Source organism: Rhinatrema bivittatum, chromosome 7, assembly GCF_901001135.1.
Source record: "Rhinatrema bivittatum chromosome 7, aRhiBiv1.1, whole genome shotgun sequence".
Classification (NCBI taxonomy): domain Eukaryota; kingdom Metazoa; phylum Chordata; class Amphibia; order Gymnophiona; family Rhinatrematidae; genus Rhinatrema; species Rhinatrema bivittatum.
In genome coordinates, this window is record NC_042621.1 from 93,951,968 (window position 1) to 93,977,713 (window position 25,746).

General features: G+C 41.6%; 1 protein-coding gene across 1 annotated transcript in view; it reads left to right on the forward strand.

Moving 5' to 3' along the window:
* NUP93 (nucleoporin 93) overlaps positions 1-25,746 on the forward strand; it is a 223,416-nt gene that overhangs the window by 80,885 nt on the left and 116,785 nt on the right. The window contains exon 4 of the mRNA XM_029608719.1: positions 4,688-4,750. Within this exon, the coding sequence (XP_029464579.1) occupies positions 4,688-4,750 (63 nt within the window). The remainder of the gene's footprint in view (positions 1-4,687; positions 4,751-25,746) is intronic.

Below are 25,746 nucleotides of genomic sequence, written 5' to 3' on the forward strand. Positions count from 1 at the left end.
AAAGCTATCATTTATTCCATCCAGCATCACATATTGTGGAGAATGAGAATGTCCAGATTGATTGTCCTCAGTGGAAATCTCAATCTGGAGGAATTGGAACTCAACCAAAAAGCCTTCCAAATGATATTGGACCAGGGAAGTCACTTGGGTGTAAAGTTAATGGCAAATCAGGGGAATGCCAAAGCATATTTTTCAGTTGCTTGGTGGAAATAGAATCTAGCTGAATAGATGCCCAGAGCAGCTCTTGGCCAAGACTCAACCTGCTGTATGTCTTCCCACTCTGTCTCCTCATCGGCAAAATAATGGAGGCTAGAGGACCAACCCCTCTATCATAGAAACATAGAAATGACGGCAGAAGAAGACCAATTGGCCCATCCAGTCTGCCCAGCAAGCTTCACACTTCTTTTTTCTCATACTTATCTGTTTCTCTTGGCTCTTAGTAACCTTTGGTTCTATTTCCCTTTCACCCCACCATTAATGTAGAGAGCAGTGATGGAGCTGCATCCAAGTGAAATATCAAGCTTGATTAGTTAGGGGTAGTAACCGCCACAATAAGCAAGCTACACCCATACTTACTTGTTTACCCAGACTGTTATTCAGCCCTTATTGGTTGTTTTTCTTCTCCCCTACCGTTGAAGCAGAGAGCTATGCTGGATATGCGTGAAGTATTAGTTTTTCTTCTCCCTTGCCGTTGAAGCAGAGAGCTATGCTGGATATGCGTGAAGTATTAGTTTTACTTCTCCCCTGCCGTTGAAGCAGAGAGCTATGCTGGATATGCGTGAAGTATGTTTTTCTTCTCCCCTGCTGTTGAAGCAGAGAGCTATGCTGTATATGCATTGGAAGTGAAGTATGCATTGAAAGCCACATTAACTATCAACAAATATTGAATAAGCCTAATAATTGGTAATACCTATAGCCTTTGAACTCTCCGTTAATTTTACATACTCTTACCCACCCCTGAGTTTTGTTTTTTTTAATTTGGAGATGGCAGCCCTCCATCCTTCCGCTCCGTGAAGGTGGAATACCAACCACTGGCCAATGGCATCCCGCTCGGTGAATGCCTCTGTGACTACTGCCGCTCCGTGCAGTGTTTTGCTGCCTCCTCTTTATACACGTCCTCTAGACTGACTGAGGAGACTATGGCATGCAAACCTAATAAGGCTGCTGTCCAAAATCCACCTACGGCTCCAAAAAGAGTGCAAGCAAACTGTGGCAGGGTCCAGTTCCAACGCAAGACTCGTCTCCATTCTGACTTATGGCCTGGCCCTTGCAAGGACATGCCTACGGGGGATGGGCTACTCCCCGACAGTAACATCACACCCCTGTTTTCATGTAAACCGACATGATGTGAACGCTATCATGAATGCCGGTATAAAAAATCCTTAAATAAATAAATAAACAGCAACCATGTTAGAAGTGTGGAAGACCTCTATACCAGTAGGCTATATCAGGGTTTGATGCCTTTTCAAAGGGTTCTGTTATGAGCGCTTAAGCTCGCCCTGGAGATCAGAAAACACGTGAATCTTGGATTTCCTGCAGAAAGGCCTGGATAAGGGCTTAGCCTTTAACATTGTGCGCTTGCTTATATTGCCAAATAAACTTCGACATGCAGCTATGTAAACCATCAAACTCCTTCAGTGAAATTGAACAAGGGATATGTTGAACAAATATAAGAACCTGGACAAGGATATTCATTTCATTAAGTTAATCCTTTCAGCCCAAGAGACAGGGAGATCCACCCATTCCACTACTTTTCTTTTGATTGACCTAAGAAGACCCACATAGTTATGAGCATAAAGCTTGTACCAATTTTTAGGATAAACACACCCAGATACTTGAATCCATCTGTCGCCCTCTGTAAAGTATGCAAAATGTCCAGAAGACAAACTGTCTCACCCCATGAAAACACCTTGAATTTGTCCCAATTAACTTTATAATCAGCCAAATCCCCATAATGCTGTATAAGCGCTGACAACACAGGGGCAGAGGTCCGTAATGAGTTTAAGTGGATCAGAACATAGCATAAAGAGATATTTTATGGTTGAAACACCCTAGCTTAACCCCCTGAATCACCAGGTTGGAGCGGATAGCTGCAGCCAAAGACTCAATAGCTAAGTCAAAAAAGTAAGGGTGATAATGGACAACCCTGCTGGGTTCCACGCATAATGGGAAAAAAGGAAGTGAGAGAGCCATTAATTAAAAGCCATGCTCTAGGGTTAGCATACATATTTTGATCCATTCGAGAAAGCAGCTAGGCAAACCAACATGACGAAGAACCGCAAACAAAAAAGGCCAAAATATCTGGTCAAAGGCCTTTTCCGCATCTAAAGATAAGTTGACTCTTGAAATTCCTTTTTTCTTAGCCAAATGACTACTATTAACCAATCATGTAGTATTAAAAATAGAGACTCTCCCTTTTACAAAACCGGTTTGATCCCTGTGCACTAAGGAGGGAAGTACCGACTTCAGATGCAACTGTAAAACTTTAGCTAGGATCTTCAGATCTGAATTAAGAAGTGAGATGCGCCTATAAGAGCCACACTCCACGGGATCTCACACAGGTTTAAGTATAAGAGAAATGGTAGCATTCACCAACGTTCCTAAGCTGGCCATTGGGTCCCTGTCAAAGTTATAAAGAGGCATTAAGAAGGGGACCACTTCCGAGAAAAAATGTTTTAAAAAGTTGATAACCATCCAGCCCTGGACATTTACCACCAGGTAGTAACTTAATTGCATTCTGTATCTCAAGAGCAGTAATCGGGGCTGCTAACAATTCACTCTAAACAGTGGACACCTTAGGAAGCCTGAGGGTATCTAGGAATTGAGAAATATCATCCAAAGGAATCTGAGTAGAATCAGAATATAATTAAGAAAATATTGCAAAATAGCCTTTTTGATACTTTTAGGGGTAGTCATTTTTTCATCTCAGTCACCCTTGATTCGCAAAATAGGGGATCTCTCAATTTTCTTTTGCACCGCCCGTGCCAAAAAGGCTCCCATCTTGTTCCTGTGTTGATAACATTTCGATTTAACCAATTTAAGAGCACGTTCAACTTTTTCAATCTCGAGAGAATGTAGCTTCTTCCGATAGGCTTCCAACTTTTTATAAATACAGGGTAGGCAGTTGTGTTTATGCTGATATTCTAATTGTTTAATTTTAATAGTTAATGCAGGAACCTTAGCTAAATGCTCTTTTTTAAGAAAACTCGCAAAACTGATCAACTTACACACCATTATTTTTATGCTGTGTTCTTAATAGTTAGATAAATGGTTTTTGAAGGTATTTGATTTTTGTTCTTTCATGCCCTTCGTTTTGTGTTTGTGTATTCGGATTGAAGGGATATCTGCTTGTTTATTTTTAGTTTCTCTCTCATACAAATATATATCAGAAATCATATAATGTCTGATAAATGTCTCATCTGTAATTTCTAGGGATAAACTATAAAACAAAACAAAAAAAAAGCACCCCTCCCAAGAAATACCTAAATTTATCATAAAAAAAAATTGATACTATACTGGTTGAACTTCTGAAAGGATTTGCTGGGCTGAACTGGGATTTTTCCCCTTACTACTCACTATAGAAAAAAATCCAAATTGTATAATTGTTACTTAAGTGACAACATAAAGTCCCTTCATTACCAGGAACTTTGTGAAGTAACACAAAACACTGCAAAAAAGTAACTCAAACTATACAACAAACCGACCCTACCAAAACATCACTAACTCCCAGAACTCAAACAGCGACAACCTGTATGAAAAGACAACAGTGCATATATTCCACTGGGCTCTAAAATATCAGTATACCTCCTATTGGGAATGCAGAATAAACTGGACTGCTACATTTCCCTGGACAGAATCTACATGCTAGCAGAATATCTCACCTCAATCACACACACACAAGAATCAGACCCTCACCAAATACAGACTAAGAGATCACACCTGCAAACACACACACACAAAAAAAACTAAACAAATCTTTGTTCTGCTAGCCAGTCCATCTTTACTTCCTCCTCCCATCCTGTTCCCTGCAGATAGGAGGGGAAAGGGGACTGAATTAGGGAGTAGAGATTTGTTCATTGCTTTACACTGTCAAGCTTCAGGTTCATTCTCTTGTTTTCCTTTTCCTTTCATGCTGCCTGTGAGGGGAAGGGGTGGTGCAGGAAGCAGAGAGCTGTTCTCTGCTACTTAAGATTCTGGGCCCAAGTCAGTAGTCATCAGGGAAGAGCTCCCTATGCTCATGCAGTGGGTCTTCTACTGTGTCCATAGGTAAAAGCAGCCCTGTTGAAGGCTTGACAACCAGGGCAGCTGCCCTCCTCATGCACTACCCTCTATCCTGGTACTAGGACCAGGAGGGGAACTGCTTGACCCAAAACATTCCCACAAGAATAAAAATCTGATTAAAAAAAAAAAGTTTTGATTCATAATTCATTTATTTTTATCTACCCTGGTTCAGTAGAGTCTACGAAACAGGCAGAATATTGATTATAGGAACTTAACTTTCTCTGATCTCAAATGGATATTAAACAGAGAAAATGCTTCTTTTAATTGTTGTGAGAATTGTAAAATAATGTTAAAATAAAGTTCTGAGTGGAGTTAGCACTTTTCTAAGCAAATATATTAATATGAAAAATTATAAGAGATTTATTGAGCTCATTTTAATGGAAATTGTATTATTTTACTTCCTCAGGGATTTCTGAAGAATGAGAGAGATAATGCATTGCTGTCGGCCATCGAAGATTCTAGAAAAAGGGTAAGAATGATGTTTCATAAAGGTCCTGTAGACATGTTTTGTTAATACTAAATTGAAAACAGAAATGTTTTGGCAGACTGCAGTTGAACAATTGCATAATTATATTCCTTTTCAAAATGACCGCTAAATTCATTTGGTGTCTGCCAGCACTTTTTTATTTTTAATTAATTTCATTTGCTTTAACTGGATTCATGGTAGATAGCTGCTGATTTTCTAGGACTAGAAACCAAGAATTGAGATGACAAAATAATTTTGGCTACCAACAAAACTCACTGTAAGTTTAAAAAGGAAAAGAGAAAGGGGTGTGAGAGGAAATAAGACACATCTTAATTTAGGGAGGATATTGTTGGATGTGACAACAGCATTTCATAGATTATTCCAGAAATCTTCAGTTGTGTTGACTTTAGACTGTATCAGCATAAATTCTGTGTGCGATTAAATTAAGAATTATAGCAACTTGAAGTAGGAATATTCTCTGACCAGCAGCATTAATCAGCCACACAAGTGGGTGATGTGATGATACAGACATGGTACATTTCTTTAAACTGACTTGCATTGGACTTTCCATCCTGTGTCTGCCATGCAGAGATCCCACTCAGTTCTTTGTTGTCCACAGATCTTCAGCCATATTTTTCCTTGTCTCAGAAGTAAAATGTTTGGTTGAATTAAAGTTCTGTTTTGTTTAAAGTTTACAAAAGTAAATTGTGCTGTGAGAAAGTGTGAGAAAACTGTTTCCGGAGGGGTAATTGATGAGTGGTGTTTGTTTCATAATTCCCATCCACCCCAGTCATATATCTTTATATATAAATCCATTTATATATAGATCCATTGTGCAAAGCGAGGAGCCAGACTGTTTCCAGTGTGCAGCTCAGATATAACTGCTTTTATTAATTTAAAATATTGTAGAAGGCTTCTGTGTATAATTGCTCTGTGCTTTCATTTCATTGTCTCTTTCTCGTCTAGTTATTGATATAGTATATTAATTTGTTGGGGTTTCTTGGCTGTTGGGTTGCTTTAAGATTCAAAAGAAAAAAAACATTCTAGCTTTTAATTAGATAGAATCTCTCTTATTTGTATTTAGCTGTCACTAATAATCTCTGTTTAGATATTCATATTGGGGCACAAAGTGCTGTGGGATCATTTAAAGCCAAGGACAAAATAAACTTCCAGAAAGTGTCCTGCTCTACCTAGCTTGACCGAGGGTTAACTGTTTAACTCCCTCCCACCCCTAGGTTTGTTTTTCTGATGTAGTCTGCCTAAATTCATAATTGGCAACAAGATAAATTAGTAAATTGGTATTTCCTTAGGTGTTAACCATTAAATAAATTACCAAATGAGGTCTATCCAATGTAACTATTGTGGAGCCTTTATTCTGAGGGAAATCATCTGGAAACTTAGGGCTTGCCCCATTTGTTCAGAACTCTCTTCCTTGAAAAAGGAGCTGGCTGAAGCTAAAGATGAATTAGCTTCAATAAAGAAAGTCTCACCCACTTTACATTATTCAGGAATTAATTCCCCATTACCACAGAAAAACTAAAAGTCAAGGAAAAAGAGATTTACAGTGGGCTCAGGTAGGATAAGACCTGTGACCCACAGACACCCGTTCTTCACAGCTGTGTAGCCCACAAGTCTACCCCCCCCCCCCCCACTCACACAGGGCATTAAGTAACTCAAAAAATAACAGGATTACAGTGGGCTCTGGTAGAATTAGACCTGTGATGCGGAGACACACACTGTATCAAGTGCAACAAGTACAAAAAGCCTTTACTGTATTAAATACTGAAGAAGATCTTGAGAAAAAGATTAAAATGTTATCTGAAAAGAAAGAAGAAACCCAATGCAATCAGAAATTCCAGATCAGTAACCAAAGGAAAAAGCTCATTGTGATGGATGATTCTGTCATCAAAGGCGCTAATCTTTTCCTTTGCACAAATGCAAAGGGAAAGGGTGAAGTGGATAACAAAACTCAACTAAAGTCACAAAAGGAGTCCAGGAAAGCAGTAACCTGAACGAGAAAAGCTGGAAAGCTATGAGCACAAATGCTCATAGTTTGGGCAATAAAATCCCAGATCTGCAAGCCATAATGGTGGAGGCGGACTTGGATGTTGTTGCTGTCACAGACGTGGTTCACAGAATCTCATGATTGGGATACGGCAGTATTGGGCTATAAAGGAAGGACAGAGAGAATAGGAAAGGAGGAGGAGCGGCTCTTTATGTCAGAAACAATATCCAAGCATCTGAGCTGCAAGGAAGATGGGGCAATGAAGAAGCACTATGGGCTGACCTAAAAAAAAAAGATGATGGGACATCCATTTATATTGGATTTACAGGCCTCCAAATCAAAAGGAAGAGCAGAACAGAGATCTGGTTGAAGACATCGAAAAGATGGGAAAGAAGGGAGAAGTGGTGATCTTTGGGGACTTTAATCTGCCGGATGTAGACTGGAGAATCCCTTCTGCAGAATCTAACAATAGTAGAGAAATAGTGGATGCCCTGTAAGGGGCTTTGTTCAAACAAATGGTAATGGAACCCACGAGAGAGAGAGCTATACTTGATTTAGTGCTCACTAATGGAGATAATGTCTCTGATGTCCAGGTGGGCGCCCACTTCAGCACCAGTGATCATCAAACGGTATGGTTTCATATCACACAAAGGATACGGAGAAGAAGCACGAAGACCCGAGTTTTGCAGTTCAAAAACATGGACTTTGATGAAATGGGGAAGTACCTGGAGAAAGAACTAGAAGGCTGGGAGAACAAGAGAGATGTGGAACAACAGTGGACCAAACTAATAGGAACAATTACCAAGGCAACTAATCTATATGTTAGAAAAGTAAAGAAAAGCAAAAGAAAAATGAAACCTATCTGGTTCTCAAAGGAGGTGGCTGACAAAATAAAGGCTAAAAGAACAGCGTTCAAGAAATATAAAGGATCCCAAAGGGAGGAGCACAAAGAAGAATATCTGGTAGACCTGAGGGAGACAAAGAAAGTAATCAAGACTGCAAAAAGTCAAGCGGAAGAAAGGATTGCCAAAGAGATAAAGAGAGGTGACAAAACATTTTTCAGATACATCAGAGAAAAGTTCAAAGTAGTATAGTGAAATTGAAAGGTGAAAAGGATCAATGTGTGAAGAGGGACAAAGAAATGGCAGAAATATTAAACGAATACTTCAGTTCGGTGTTCACTAAAGAGGACCCTGGAGAAGGACTGTCGCTAGTTAACAAGAAACTGGAGGGGAGTGGAGTAGATGAAACTCCATTTACAGTAGAGATTGTATGGGAAGAGCTGGGGATACTGAGGGAGTTCAGAGATGTGCTGGCGGGTCCGCTGTATGACCTGTTCAATAGATCCCTAGAAACGGGAGTGGTGCCGAGTGACTGGAGAAGAGCGGTGATGGTCCTGCTTCACAAGAGTTGGAGAGGAGAGGAGGCTGGTAACTACAGACCGGTTACCCTCACCTCTGTGGTGGGAAAAGTAATGGAGTCGCTGCTGAAAGAAAGAATAGTGAACTATCTACAGTAGGGAGAATTGCTGGACCAGAGGCAGCATGGATTCACCAGGGGAAGATCCTGTCAGACAAATCTGATTGACTTTTTTGACTGGGTGACTAGGGAATTGGATCGAGGAAGAGCGCTCGATGTCATCTACTTGGATTTCAGCAAAGCTTTTGATATGGTTCTGCACAGGAGGCTGGTGAATAAAATGAGAAGCTTAGGAGTGAGTGCCAAGGTGGTGGCCTGGATTGCAAACTGGTTGATGGACAGAAGACAATGTGTGATGGTAAATGGAACTTACTCTGAAGAGAGAGCGGTGTTAAGTGGAGTGCTGCAAGGATCGGTGTTGGGACCGGTCCTTTTAAATATCTATGTGAGTGACATAGCGGACGAGATAGAAGGTAAGATTTGTCTGTTTGCGGATGACACTAAGATCTGCAACAGAGTGGACACGCCGGAAGGAATGGAGAGAGTGAGACGGGATTTAAGGAAGCTGGAAGAGTGGTTGAAGATATGGCAGCTGAGATTCAATGCCAAGAAGTGCAGAGTCATGCATATGGGGTGTGGAAATCCAAAAGAACTGTATTCGATGGGGGGTGAAGGGCTGATGTGCATGGAGCAGGAGAGAAACCTTGGGGTGATAGTGTCTAACGATCTGAAGTCGGCGAAACAATGTGACAAGGCGATAGCTAAAGCCAGAAGAATGCTGGGCTGCATAGAGAGATATATATCGAGTAAGAAAAGGGAAGTGATTATCCCCTTGTACAGGTCCTTGGTGAGGCCTCACCTGGAGTACTGTACTCAGTTCTGGAGACCGGATCTCCGAAGGGACAGAGACAGGATGGAGGCGGTCCAGAGAAGGGCGACCAAAAAGGTGGATGGTTTTCATCAGATGACTTATGAGGAGAGATTGAAGAATCTAAACATGTACACCCTGGAGGAAAGGAGGAGCAGAGGTGAGATGATACAGACTTTCAGATACTTGAAAGGTTTTAATGATCCAAAGACAACGACAAACCTTTTATGTTGGAAAAAAGTCAGCAGAACCAGGGGTCACGATTTGAAGCTCCAGGGAGGAAGACTCAGAACCAATGTCAGGAAGTATTTCTTCACGGAGAGGGTGGTGGATGCCTGAAACGCCCTTCCGGAGGAAGTGGTGAAGACCAGAACTGTGAAGGAATTCAAAGGGGCATGGGATAAACACTGTGGATCCATAAAGTCTAGAGGATGTGAATAAAGAGAGAGTGGCTCACGGGAATGACGGCTACTACCTGGAGATAATACCCTTATTCAATTAGCTAGAAACTTCACTTAGATGCAGCTCCAGCACTGCTGTCTGCATTGATGGTGGGGGTGGAAGGGAATTGGAACCAAAAAGTTACCAATAAGGGCCCTGACCTCAGCGGTCAGAGTAACAGATACCCATGAAAACAAATAGGTGTGAAAGCTTGCTGGGCAGACTGGATGGGCCGTTTGGTCTTCTTCTGCCGTTACTTCTATGTTTCTATGCACATGGTTAATGCAACTCCAACATTGCTCTATGCTTCAACGGCAAGAGGAAATGTGGAAAAAAGGATTTGCATTCACAAAAAAGCGGGGAGTAGCTTGCTTGTTACGGCGGTTACTACCCCAAACCAAATAAGCCTGATACTTGAGCCGCCTCCCCGTTGACGCCTGGGAAGACGGCCTTGCAACCATTTAAATTTGGGATTGCTTCAGCGGCGTCATGCGCACGAAGGAGCGTGACCTAAGGGACCTGCCCCTTTGTACACCCCTTTGTGCATCCCGACTTGGAGTCCCTCAACTCTACTTCAATCAGCTCCTCCTGCTGCAAGCTTTTAAAGTCCAACCCAGACTAGTAAAGCTCTTTCAATGCTGGACTACCAAAGTGAGCAAATTACATACAATACCGCTTCCATCCTGCTTCCTGACTACATATCCACCTATTACCTGCTCAGCAATACTGTATGTACTCTATCTACTGTTTTACCTTGTAAATGAACTCAGCACCTATTGTACAGTTTAATTTTACATAACACTTGCTTCAACATCGTCGTTCTATTGCTCCACCCACGATGGTCCAAGACCCGCTCCACTATTCACCCACTCTCCCCCCCCCCCCCACTACCCTACAGTGACCCCAAACCCACACGGACATCTTTACCCACCACCCGTTGCAGTCCCCCTACATTCCCACTATGACAAGCTACTTAAGCTTCCCTATCCCCTGCACACACTTCCCCCTCCCGCAGACTGCCTCGCCCCCCCCTCTCAGTATGCTCCGTTCAACATAAGTCCCTTCTCCCCATCCTCATCTCACCGCTTACCCAACTCATAGGACTCGCAACCCTCTCCATAATCCTCCTCAATGCTCAATCAATCTCCAAAAAATCCATCATCCTCGATGATTTACTAACTGATTGCAAGCCAGACGTATGTGCCATTACAGAAACCTGGCTCAAGGCCACTGACATTGCCCTTCTCAACCAACTCCCTAACCACATCTATGACATCTACAACACTCCGAGACCCAAGAAACAAGGCAGAGGCCTCCTCCTAGCAGTTAAAAAGCGCTTAAACCTTAAGCCTATCAACATTGAACCCCCCCCCCCCCAGACTCGAAATAGGGCTCTACAAATCTCAAGAACTACAGATCTGCCTCGTCTACGCCCCCCCCCCCCCAACCTCCTAGAGCTAAACCCTTCCCCCCTAATCGAATTCATCAATAACAACGTCAATATTGATATCCCTGCCATCATTCTAGGAGATTTTAACCTCCACGTTGATGCCTTCCCCCTCTCCTCATCTTGTGAAGCATTTCTAAACTCTCTCGAGGCCATTGGTTACAAGCAAATCATCTCCTCCCCCACCCACAAAGCAGGCCACACGCTTGACCTGTTATTCATTAACTCACTCATCAAGTCTCCCAACACCCCTACATGCACCCCAGTTCCCTGATCTGACCACACTCTCATCAAAACCTCACTCTCCATCAAGATTCCCATATCGCACCCCCCCCCTGCCACCAACACCATCATCTTTAGAAAATCCTGCCCCAGCAAGGACCTTAGCTCTGCTCTGTCCAAAGCCCTATCCAACCTCAACTGCTCCAATCCTGATGACGCAATAAACTCATGGAGCTCCCTCACCCTTGAAACTGCAAATAAACTATGCCCCATTACGACATGCAATTTTAACTCCTCCACTAAAAACCTAAAACAATGGTACACAACTGAATTAAAACGCCTGAAAAACAGCCTCAGACAAAAGGAAAGAGCATGGCATAAAGACCCATTGCCCCATAAGACATCCGCTTTCACATCAACACTACATCAATACAGAACCTCCACCCTCAATGCCAAACATGACTTCCATGCCAAAAAAATTCACGACTACATTTACAACTCAAAAGCCCTTTTCTCCTATGTCACTGAGCTTACTAAGCCAGCCCCTCCAGTCATCCCAGACAAAGAGGCAGGCAGCAAATGTGAAGAATTGGCACTATACTTTCACAACAAAATAGCAAACATTCTTCTCAGATTCACTCCAGACCCTCAACCCATCTCCCTCTGCCCACGCCCTACTGCTGCCTCCCTCAGTTCCCTCGATCTTACATCCTCCATGGAAATAGCCTCAATCCTCAAAAGGATTAGACCAGCCACCCACCCCTCTGACACTGTCCCTACCAAAGCCCTCCTTACTATACCTGACACCATAGCCAAACCCCTGGCTGACATTATCAGTTGCTCACTATCAACTGGCATTGTCTCTGACTCTCTCAAGCATGCTGCAGTAAAACCCCTCATAAAAAAGCCATCCTTGAACCTAGAGGACCCAGCCAATTTCCGCCCCATCTCCAATCTCCCTTTCATCTCAAAAATCATGGAAAGGGTTGTCAACAGTCAACTTTCAGACTATTTGGAGGAAAACAAGATTCTGCATGCGTCCCAATTTGGATTCCGCAAACACCTTAATACAGAAACCCTCCTTCTCTCCCTCACCGATTTCCTTCTCAGAGGCATGGACCAAGGAACCTGCTATATACTAGCCCTATTGGACATCTCCGCTGCCTTTGACACTATAAGCCATAAGCAACTCCTTACCCGCCTAGCCCATATTGGCCTCTCGGGCACAGCATTTCACTGGTTCACATCATATCTCACCAATAGAAAATTCTCAGTTAAAATAGGCAATGCAGAATCCGCCTACCATGCACGCTCCCAGGGAGCCCCTCAGGACTCCTCCCTCTCCTCCACCCTCTTTAAAATATACCTTACCCCCCTCTGCCAACACCTATCCAACCTCGGCCTCAAATTCTTCCTATATGCTGATGATGTACAAATCATCATACCCATTCAGGATACCCTGACAAACGCATTGGACCACTGGAGAAACTGTCTTGCCTCCATCAATGCTCTACTCTCAGACTTTCACCTAGCTCTAAATGCTTCAAAAACCGAACTGCTTCTCATCTCCCAACAATCACCTTCTAAACCAGCCATCGCAAATGATCCCGCCTATAATACCTTCATAAGGCAGCCCGATACACGAAATCTTGGGGTTCAGATAGACCAACAACTGAACCTAAAAAAAATATCAATCTTATTCTCAAGGAAGGTTTTTTCAAACTTAATGTCATGAAGAAACTGAAACCATTACTTCATGCCAGTGATTTTCGCACCGTCATTCAAGCCACTCTCTCAACAAAAATGGACTACTGCAACTCCCTCTTCCTAGGCCTCCCCTACTCTACAATAAAACCCCTCCAAATGTTGCAGAATGCAGAAGCAAGAACCATTTCTAACGCCCGCAAATATGACCATATTACACCCCTCCTCAAGAATTTGCACTGGCTTCCAATCCCCTCTTGCATTGTATATAAAACCCTAACACTGACCCACAAAGCTATACACACACACAATTCAAACTGGCTCGTTGAGCCATTCTGCCCCGTACGATCTAACAAATCCACCAGAGCTTCCAATAATGGAACCCTCCACGTACCCTCACTAAAAAAAAAAAGCACACCTTCCACAAGGGAATGAGACTTATCTATTGCTGGACCCACGCTCTGCAATTCTTTACCCCCCCAATCTCAGGGGGTACCTCTAAATTCAGAGCCAACTTAAAAACCTGGCTTTTCAAACAAGCTTATCAACAATAATTACCCTACTCAACTCCATGCAAACCCACCTGAACCATGCAAACACATCTGAACCCCCCATGCAAACCCACCCTGAACCCATGTATTTAGTTCTTTTATGTTACAATTATTATGCTCAATGTTAACTCTCTTGGCTATCTTATGTTACAGAGTAGCCTGATTCCTATGCACTTTCAATCTAAGTTCTCTTAGTTCCTCTCCCTCCCTCTCCTCTTCCCTGTTTTATGTAACTTCCATTCTATAATTTTTGTTTGATGTAAACCGATATGATGTCCCCACTAATATCGGTATAGAAATTTAATAAATAAATAAAATACTTCACTTTCAATGCATATCCAGCGTAGCTTTCTGCTTCAACGGCAGGGGGAATGAAGAAAAGATGATTTATATTCAGAAAACAACCAACAAGGACTGAATTACATAGTCTGGGTAAACAAATAAGCATGGGTGTAGCTTGCGTGTTACGACAGTTACTACCCCGAATCAATTAAGCCTGATACTTCACTTGAAATACATATGCAGCGCAGTTCACTGCTTCAAAAGCAAGGGGGAATGAATAAAAGTGGATTTATACTCAGACAACCAACAAGGACTGAATTGCATAGGCTGGGTAAATAAATAAGCGTGGGAGTAGCTTGCTTATTGCGGCAGTTACTACCCCTAACCAATTAAACTAGATATTTCACTTACATGCAGTTCCAGCACTGCTCTCTACATTAATGGCGGGGGTGGAAGGGAAATAGAAACAAAAGGTTACCAAGGGCCAAGAGTAACAGATAAGTATGAGAAAAAAAACAAGTGTGAAAGCTTGCTGGGCAGACTGAATGGGCCGTTTGGTCTTCTTCTGCCGTCATTTCTATGTTTCTATGTTAAAGTTACCCCCAATTAGGAGATTAAGAGGGAAATTTTTCATATCAGTTAGTGGTTTATATTAACAAATGCATTGTTACCCTTGACCTTAGCAATTAATTGTTTATAGTCCTTTTGTAGGTCATTGATAAAGAGATTAAATAAAATACACCTAATAAATTAATGGAACTTTTATATTTGATTGTCTTATACCTTTACCCTAGGTGATTTGTTAGAATATAAAGCTTGATAATACTCAAGCGTGATATTAGTGATAGATTTAGTGAAAGTCTATAAATCACCTTTTTTGTCTACCAAGATGTTATGTAATATTTAGGTTTGATAGTTTTGACTGTGCGCGCCAACATTCTTCCTGCCTTATTTGCTTGACGGAACAATTGACTTTTATATTGCATTATATGCTGGACTCCTCTCTGACATAAATGATTTAACAATTTCATTACAGATTCAATTTGTACTTGTATATTAGCTTGCAGAGACTGGATGTGTTGTTTCTTTAATATTTTAAGTTGATTATGCAATTTCAAAATTTTCTTATCCCTAACTTTAATTTAATTTAATAAAATTAAAGCTAAAAGAACAGCATTCAAAAAATATAAAAGATCCCAAAGGGAGGAGCACAAAGAAGAATATTTGATTCAACTGAGGGAGACGAAGAAATTAATCAAGTTGGCAAAAAGTCAAGCGGAAGAGAGGATTGCCAAGGAGATAAAAAATGGTGACAAAACATTTTTCAGATACATCAGCGAAAAGAGAAAAGTCCATAGTGGTATAGTGAAATTGAAAGGTGGAAATGATCAATGTGTGGAGAGAGACGAAGAAATGGCAGAAATATTAAATGAATACTTCAGCTCTGTATTCACTAAAGAAGACCCTGGAGAAGGACCATTTCTACACAAGAAGCTGGAGGGTAGTGGAATAGATGAAAATCATTTTACAGTAGAAAATGTATGGGAAGAGCTAAAGAATCTGAAAGTGGACAAAGCCATGGGGCCTGATGGGATTCATCCAAGGATTCTGAGGGAGCTCAGAGATGTGCTGGCGGGTCCGCTGTGTGACCTGTTCAATAGATCCCTAGAAACGGGAGTGGTGCCGAGTGATTGGAGAAGAGCGGTGGTGGTCCCGCTTCACAAGAGTGGGAACAGAGAAGAGGCTGGTAACTACAGACCGGTTAGCCTCACTTCGGTGGTGGGAAAAGTAATGGAGTCACTGTTGAAAGAGAGAATAGTGAAATATCTACAGTCCGGAGAATTGATGGACCAGAGGCAGCATGGATTCACCAGGGGAAGATCCTGTCAGACAAATCTGATTGACTTTTTCGACTGGGTAACCAAGGAATTGGATCAAGGAAGAGCGCTAGATGTCATCTACTTGGATTTCAGCAAAGCTTTTGATACGGTTCCGCACAGGAGACTGGTGAATAAAACAAAAAGCTTGGGAGTGAGTGCCGAAGTGGTGACCTGGATTGCAAACTGGTTGACGGACAGAAGACAATGCGTGATGGTAAATGGAACTTTCTCTGAAGAGAGAGCGGTTTTAAGTGGTGTACCGCAAGGATCGGTGTTGGGACCGGTCCTGTTCAATATCTTTGTGAGCGACATTGCGGACGGGATAGAAGGTAAGGTTTGTCTTTTTGCGGACGACACTAAGATCTGCAACAGAGTGGACACGCCGGAAGGAGTGGAGAGAATGAGACGGGATTTAAGGAAGCTGGAAGAGTGGTCGAAGATATGGCAGCTGAAATTCAATGCCAAGAAGTGCAAAGTCATGCATTTGGGGAGTGGAAATCCGAATGAACTGTATTCGATGGGGGGGGAAAGGCTGATGTGCACGGAGCAGGAGAGAGACCTTGGGGTGATAGTGTCTAATGATATGAAGTCGGCGAAACAATGCGACAAGGCGATTGCAAAAGCCAGAAGAATGCTGGGATGCATAGAGAGAGGAATATCGAGTAAGAAAAGGGAAGTGATAATCCCCTTGTACAGGTCCTTGGTGAGGCCTCACCTGGAGTACTGTGTTCAGTTCTGGAGACCGTATCTACAAAGAGACAAGGACAAGTTGGAGGCGGTACAGAGAAGGGCGACCAGGAAGGTGGAGGGTCTTCATCGGTTGACATACGAGGAGAGATTGAAGAATCTAAATATGTACACCCTGGAGGAAAGGAGGAGCAGGGGTGATATGATTCAAACTTTCAGATACTTGAAAAACTTTAACGATCCAAAGACAATGACAAACCTTTTCCAACAGAAAAAAATCAGCAGAACCAGAGGTCACGAGCTGAGGCTCCAAGGAGGAAGACTAAGAACCAATGTCAGGAAGAATTTCTTCACGGAGAGAGTGGTGGATGCCTGGAATGCCCTTCCGGAGGAAGTGGTGAAGTCCAAAACTGTGAAGCACTTCAAAGGGGCATGGGATAAATATTGTGGATCCATCAGGTCCAGAGGACGCATATAAAGAGCAGGTAGTAAAATACTGCACGGAGCGGCAGTAGCCACAGAGGCATTCACGGAGCGGGATGCCAGTGGCCAGTGGTAGGTGTCCACCTTCATGGAGCGGAAGGATGTAGGGCTGTCATCTCCCAATTAAATAAAAAACAAAAACAAAAAACAAAACAGGGATGGGATCCATCAGGTCTAGAGGACACATATAAAGAGCAGGTAGTAAAATACTGCACGGAGCGGCAGTAGCCACAGAGGCATTCACGGAGCGGGATGCCAGTGGCCAGTGGTAGGTGTCCATATAAAGAGCAGGTAGTAAAATACTGCACAGAGCGGCAGTAGCCACAGAGGCATTCACGGAGCGGGATGCCAGTGGCCAGTGGTAGGTGTCCACCTTCACGGAGCGGAAGGATGGAGGGCTGTCATCTCCCAATTAAATAAATAATAAAAAAACCCAGGGATGGGATCCATCAGTTCTAGAGGACGCATATAAAGAGCAGGTAGTAAAACACTACATGGAGCGGCAGTAGCCACAGAGGCATTAACGGAGCGGGATGCCAGTGGCCGGTGGTAGGTGTCCACCTTCACAGAGTAGAAGGATGAAGGGCATCCATCTCCCAATTAAAAAAAGAAAAGAAAAAAAGAAAAAAAAAACAGGGATGGGTTCATGGGCTTATAGGTATTACCAATTATTAGGCTTTTCAATATTTGATGATAGTTAATGTGACTTTCAAGGCATTCTTCACTTTCGGTGCATGTCCGGCATGACTCCTTGCTTCAATGACAGGGGAAAAGAAAAACTGATACTTCACACATTTCCAGCATTGCCCTCTGCTTCATGGCAGAGAGCTATGCTGCCGCTTACCCAACTAATCAAACTTAATATTTCACTTGGAAGCAGCTCCAGCACTGCTCTCTACATTAATGGTGGGGGTGAAAAGGGAATTAGAACATAAGGTTACTAAGAGCCAAGAGAAACAGTTAAGTATGAGAACAAATGTGTGAAGCTTGCTGGGCAGACTGGATGGACCGGTTGGTCTTCTTCTGCCGTCATTTCTATGTTTCTATATGTTTCTATGTTTTATTTTTATGAGCGGTGTCCTTGCATCACTGCTGTTCCAGCATTCCAAAAACTATCTCCAGAAATATCTGCTGGATGATTAACTTCCACATATTCTTTCCATTTAACCTTTAGATAATTGCAAAAATCTTTATCATGATATAATTCAGGCTGTAATCTCCATTGAATTCCAGTTGGACCCCTGGTCTGAGTTGTTATATTTATTTATTTTGCCATTTTATATATTGTCATTCCATGTAAAGATCACAATGGTTTACAAAATAACATTCATAGCTATAAATCAGCACACATTGGGTTACAGAGGTAGAATTCATAGACAGGCATTAACATCTACCAGAAGAAATGTTATAATACAGTTTAAATAAAGATCGAGGACATGCGTGAAGTACAGGAAACAAGTTACACATTTCACATAGTACTTTATGTTGAGCTTCTTACAGTCTCGTTAAATTTGTTCCTCATGTATCAATTAGTATCTCGTCTTTCTCTTTGTTGTAGATCTCTCTATTCTGATGTTTTTAACTCACATTTAAATCTGTCTGTATCGTACGTAACGTCTCAGGTAGGGAATTCCAAAGTTTTGGGCCTGCTATGGAAAACACACAATCTCTTACATGCATTGGGTGTGTGCCCCATATTGAGGGGATAGTCAGTAGTCCTTTATTTTGAGATCTTAATGTTTGCTGCGGTGTATATGGTTGTAATGTCATGCCTATCATACCGGTGTCACTAGAATGAATGATTTTGAATATTAATGTTGATACTTTAAAATAGATTCGGGATTGTACTAGCAGCCAGTGCAGTGAAATCAGTGATCAAATTTCCTAGTTGCTAATAAAATGCCTCTTGCTGAGGCATTTTGAAGTATTTGTAATGGTTTTAAGAGACATGTGGGAAGACCAAGGAATAAAGAGTTACAGAAGTCTAGGTTTGAGAAAATTAGAGTTTGCAGTACAGTTTGGAAGTCTTTGAAAGCTAATAATGGTTTCAACTGATGTAATATACGCAACTTGGCTTAACCTGTATTAATTTATTGATGTGCTTTAGCTGGATATCTAAATACCGTACTTGATTTGAAGTAGTAATTTGAAAATTACCCAGGTCTAGAGCCAGTGGTTTAGCTATCAAAGAGTTTCTACGTAACCACATGATTTCAGACTGTTTAGGGTTTATTGTTAGTTTAATTTGTGATAGTTCCTGCTATATTACTTTCATATAGGTTGAAAGTGTCAATGCTGTATTTTCAAATGATTTGGAGAATAGAATATAGAACTGTATGTCGTCAGCATACAGGAAGAATGTAATTCCTAAATCCACCAGTAATTTGCACAGTGGGAGCATATACATATTGAATTGTGTTGCCAAGAGTACTGAACCTTGAGGGATACCTGTAGCAATATGGAAGATATCAGATATATGATTGCCCAGCTTGACTTGGAATATTCTATTAGATTGAAAGAAAGAGAACCATTTGAGTACGTTACCTTTGATCCCAATGTTGCCCAACTGATGGCGGGGGTGGAAGGGAAATAGAAACAAAAGGTTACTAAGGGCCAAGAGTAACAGATAAGTATGAGAATAAAAACAAGTGTGAAAGCTTGCTGGGCAGACTGAATGGGCCGTTTGGTCTTCTTCTGCCGTCATTTCTATGTTTCTATGTTAAAGTTACCCCCAATTAGGAGATTAAGAGGGAAATTTTTCATATTAAGTCAGTTAATGGTTTATATTAACAAATGCATTGTTACCCTTGACCTTAGCAATTAATTGTTTATAGTCCTTTTGTAGGTCATTGATAAAGAGATTAAATAAAATACACCTAATAAATTAATGGAATTTTTATATTTGATTGTCTTATACCTTTACCCTAGGTGATTTGTTAGAATATAAAGCTTGATAATACTCAAGCGTGATATTAGTGATAGATTTAGTGAAAGTCTATAAATCACATTTTTTGTCTACCAAGGCTGTTATGTAATATTTAGGTTTGATAGTTTTGACTGTGCACGCCAACATTCTTCCTGCCTTATTTGCTTGACGGAACAATTGACTTTTATATTGCATTATATGCTGGACTTTTCAATATATTTATAGATGATCTGGAAAGAAATACGAGGAGTGAGGTAATCAGATTTGCAGATGATACAAAATTGTTCAGAGTAGTTAAATTACAAGCAGATTGTGATAAATTGCTGGAAGACCTTGTGAGACTGGAAAATTGAGCATCAAAATGACGGATGAAATTTAATGTGGATAAGTGCAAGGTGATGCATATAGGGAAAAATAGCCCATGCCATAGTTACACAATGTTAGGTTCCATATTAGGTGCTATTACCCAAGAAAGAGATCTAGGCGTCATAGTGGATAACACATTGAAATCGTCGGTTCAGTGTGCTGCGGCAGTCAAAAAAGCAAACAATGTTGGGAATTATTAGAAAGGGAATGGTGAATAAAACAGAAAATGTCATAATGCCTCTTTATCGCTCCATGGTGAGACCGTACCTTGAATACTGTGTACAATTCTGGTTGCCGCATCTCAAAAAAGATATAATTGTGATGGAGAAGGTACAGAGAAGGGCTACCAAAATGATAAGGGGAACGGAACAGCTCCCCTATGAGGAAAGACTAAAGAGGTTAGGACTTTTCAGCTTGGAGAAGAGACGGCTGAGGGGGGATATGATAGAGGTGTTTAAAATCATGAGAGGTCTAGAACGGGTAGATGTGACTCGGTTATTTACTCTTTCGGATAATAGACTAGGGGCACTCCATGAAGTTAGCATGTGGCACATTTAAAACTAATCGGAGAAAGTTCTTTTTTACTCAACGCACAATTAAACTCTGGAATTTGTTGCCAGAGGATGTGGTTAGTTCAGTTAGTATAGCTGTGTTTAAAAAAGGATTGGATAAGTTCTTGGAGGAGAAGTCCATTACCTGCTATTAATTAAGTTGACTTAGAAAATAGCCACTGCTATTACTAGCAACGGTAACATGGAATAGACTTAGTTTTTGGGTACTTGCCAGGTTCTTATGGCCTAGATTGGCCACTGTTGGAAACAGGATGCTGGGCTTGATGGACCCTTGGTCTGACCCAGTATGGCGTGTTCTTATGTTCTTAACTCATCCTGTAGCTGGGACCTGCATTCCAGGAGATGGCTTATTCTTTTGCATTTAAGATGTGTCTCCAGAGGTGTGTGCCAGATGGAAAGGTATAACACTGCCATTATTATGGGCAATTGGATTTTAGAAATATAGGTAGCTGATTGGCTGGTGGGTATGAGGCTTGCTTGGTAACATGCCTGCCTAGTGCTAAGGTAGTGGACCTCACGCATTAGATGAGATTTTAGAGAGTGCTGGGGAGGAGCCAGCTGTTGTGATATATGTATATACCAATGACATGGATGCTTTTGGAAAACAAATGTAGGCTTTTAGAAACAAAATTAAAATCCAAATCCTCGAGAGTAACACTCTCACAGATGTTCACATGCAGGACCCTAGAATTCTGCCTGAGTTCCAGAGTCTCGATGCATGGATGGAACAATGGTAAGGGAAGAGGGCTTTTAGATTTATTAGGACATGGGACACATTTTGGGGAAGAAGGGAGCCTATTCTGATGGGATGGACTCCACTTTGCCTGGGGTGGAACCAGGCTGCTGGCACTGAAAATAAATGAGAGAAAAACTTTTAAACTAGAATTTAGGGGAATGTCAACAGTGGCTTAAGATTGCATGGTTCAGACTGAAGTGTCTTCTAAAGATACTGTTAAATCAAGTAAGTTAAACTATCCTGCTAGGAAGACATGATTAAAGCTAATATAGATCAGAAGGGGGTGGGGTTTCAGTTGGCAAGCAGACAAATATAAATGTACCCAAATTACCTGAATCAACTGCTAATAATAAGCAAGAGGAACAAACACACAGAATTATTTTTTTCTTTGCAAATGCCAGAAGTCTAAAAAAAATAAGATTAAAGAATTAGAATTTATGGCACTAGCTGAAGATAGACATAATAAGTATGTCAGAGACTTGGAGGAAAGAAGATAACCAATGGCACACTGTGATATCAGGATACAAAATCTATCCAGTTGGAGATGGGGTAGCACTGTTTGTTAAGGAAGGCAAAGTCAAGTAGGTTAAACGTTCTGCAGGATATAAACTGCACTCGTGAATCTTTGTGGATAGAAATTCCATATGTGAAAGGGAAAGGATAGCAGTGGAAGTATAGTATTGTCCTTCTAATAAGAATGAGGAAGCAGAGTGTAAATTGTCCAGATAATTTTTCTTGTGAGTGCTGAGTGACTGTGTGTACCTTGAGGCTTTTTTATATATTTATTTTTTTATGTGCATTAACCCCAGAAGAGCTAGGAGCATTGGCTCCATCCATTTAGTCCAATGTCTTTGTCCAGGGATCTGCTGACCTGTTGCAACTCACTGCCTTCAGTGTGAGCTTTAATGGCATGTCACTAAAGGGCCTCTGAGAATTAGAAACTATTAACTACACAACTTGTTCTGCTGACTTTTTTTGGATTCTTTATTCTAGCTTAAAATGTTTTCAAATGATCCATAATGCATCTATCTGAGGGCATTATGTGGATTATTCCTACAAACATAAGTGGTCAAGATATCTGGGTTCTGTTTCATCTGTTTCAAAAGTGGATGTAAACTCTACACTTTGCATAGGACTGATTAATTCTAAATCAATTGTCAATAAAGTACCAGTTATTTCAGATTGGATATTAAATGTCCTTTAAATGTTGTTATTTAAAAGCCAGCCCTAAATCCTCCTCCTCTGAAAACCAGACAGAAAACAAATGGGCCTTAAGTAGTTTACAAAATTTTCTATATCTCAAATTAGTTTCTAACCAACACTGATAAATTATTCCAGGCCAGAGGGGCTGCTACTACTGTAAAAGCACATTTAGAGTGCTTACTAGATCTAAATTTCTATCAATATGAGTATTCCAAATGCGCTTCCTAGGATACTGTAAGAACTCGACACTATGGAAAATATCATGGACCATTAAAATGGACACAACAGAAGATCATTGTTAGTAACTTAAAACTCGTTAAACTCATCCTTTCAGCAACCGGAAGCCAGTGTTACAAGGCCAAAAAAAGAAGACACCATATTCCACAAACCAGCTATGCAGCACTGTTCTGAATTAGTTGTAATTTTAATAATCCAGTAGTCCATCACAGTAATCTAACACCCCCTTAACCATAGCTATTACCAAAATCTTAATTGCAACATTATCCAGAAATGGAGGAGGAAGCTTCCCCAAGATGCAGGAATTCCTTGGATTCCAGGTCCCAGCAGACATGTTCTCTATTTTCTGAGGTCTTGTCTGCAGGATGGGCACCTTCTGGTCTTCACTACCAGCATATCAGTCAAATTCTGACTGAGAATACTTGGGGGGGCATGGCTATGGAGATCTCTAAGTAAGAGGAATCGACAAGTCTCCCTTCAGACCCCTCTTCACCGGAGAGAAGGAAGTCCTCTCCAGAGGCCCTCTTCTTTGCCAGGTTTATTAAAAAACTGGTGGAGGCCATTCTCTTTCCTTCGTTGAAGGAGGATAAGTCCAGGAATAAGATGCTGGACATCCTCCAGTTTGTGGAGCCTCCAAAAGAAACTGCTGCAGTGCCAGCTCATGAGATCCTTCAGGATGTACAGATGAGGATGTGGGAGAATTCTCTGTGGCTCTTCCAAATAAGAAGGCAGATATGATTTACCTTATCAGAAAGGTTCCCAGATTTGAAAAGAGGCAGTTACCTTACCAATCTGTAGTGGTCAAATCCATTTTTAAGAGGATCAAGAGAACTAGGACCTATGCTCTGTGCCTCCAGGGAAGGATTTCAAAACCTTGGAAGAAAAGGAGCTATGCTTATTGCCTGCATAGCCTCCTACCAGCTGTTAATGGGCCAGTACATATAGGACCTACTGAAGCAGCTGCTGGAGGTGGCCGAGCAGCTTCCTCGGAAGCAACACAATGACCTTCAGTCACTGGTGGACAAACGAATGGCATGTGAAAAGCACATGGTCTGATCAACCTTTGATGTTTTGAAGATGGCATTGAGAGTCTCTGCCATGGAGATGAGTGCCTGCAGACTCAACTGGCCTCAGACCCTCCTACCTGAAATCCAAGGAAGATTCACTGATGTGCCTGTGTACTGGAGTGAATTTCTTCAGAGAGAGGGTCAAGTTAGTGGTTGCACAGATCTATAAGCTCTTCACCTTATGGTCTTAAAAAAACGACTTCTAAGATATACATGCTACTTCAAGGTGTGCAATCGACGAAGCTTGGTTGCTCCTTAGCCTGGGAAGCTGAACTTAATTTGACCTGGTCGATGGAGGACTGGGAGGGTCGATTTCTGAGTGCACGGCGGTGTTCACTGTCTGCTCTTCTCCAAGAACATTGTTTCAAAATGCTATACCGTTGGCACTATGTTCCCTTGCGGTTGTCTAAGATGTTCCCTACATCATCGGCAGTATGTTGGCGCCAGTGTGGGCATATAGGGTCATATCTACACATATGGTGGAGCTGCCCAATTATTACCCCATTTTGGCAAGAGATTCTTACATGGCTATCAAAATTGGTGGGGCAGGAGCTACCATCAAATCCTATCTATACCATACTGGATACGCCTGTTGAGGGATTGTCCTCCCATCAGCAGAGGCTCTGCCAACAGATCTGTATAGTTTCTCGACTTGCTCTGGCCCGCAACTGGAAAAGCCCTACCGTGCCCCCTTTGAAATTAATCATCAATCATTTGACTAAAATACAAACACTGGAACATATCACAGCTGTCCGGCGCCATCGACTCCCTTCATATCAAGCAGTGTGGGGCCCCTTTATATCGTGGTATGCCACCTATAATGCAAAATGAACTCGAGTTCATTCCTTTGACATTTCTTTCATGACACTTGCATTAGATATGACTTGTAGGATATATGTTTACCATTATGTATGCATCTCCAGTGCTTGCTGAGAGTCCATTGAGCCTCCAATAATATTTCTATTGACCATCAGATCTCCTAGTTGGGATTGCATTTCTGTATCACATATGGTAGTGGGGGGGTGGGAGGGGTGAAGCATAAATGTGTATTAGCATACTTGTGGTGTACTATGTCTTCTGGGTTTGTATGCACTAATGTGGAGAGTACACTGTGTTTACGTTCTTTTTCTTGTTTGCTAATAAAAGCTTTAATACAAAAAAAAAAAAAGATCTGCCAGTGGAGCTGCCAGGACTTCAAGTTCCCTCAATATCTTTGGATGTATCTATGTGGCCCCATCACCTTATCTGGTTTAGTTAGCTCCTCACAAACACACTTTTCTGATAATCGATGAGGTTTATCTCACTTCCAATCTTATTTGTGTTTGTTTTAAGTGGTCCTGCTCCTGGTGCTTCTACATTGAACCCTGAACACAAATATTTATTTATTTTTTTATATGCCGACATTCAATCTGATGTGATATCTCAGATATTCAATCGGTTTACATTCAGGTACTGTAGGTATTTCCCTATCCCCAGAGGGCTTACAATCTAAGGTTGTACCTGAGGCAATGGAGGGTAAAGGCAAGGTCACAAGGAGCGACAGCGGGACTTGAACCCTGGTCTCCTGGGTCATACCCCACTGCTCTAACCACTAGGCTATTCCTCCTCCTCCAATTTTGCTTTTTTTTTTTTTCATCAGCCTCTACATATTCCTCTCCTTCAGCTCTTGAGTCTCACACTGCCACTTTTGCACTTCCCTCTATCTCTCACTTCTAACAAAAAGGTTAATTGCCCTTATAATATCTCCTTTTTAGTTTTGCCCACTGCTCATCTATTTCCCCTAGATTATCCCATTCAGCTAATGACTTTTTGAGTTGGTCCCCCATTTTAACAAAGTTAATTTTCCTCATATCTAGGACCCTCATCTTTAAATGAACCTTCATTTTCTGCACTCTAATACTGA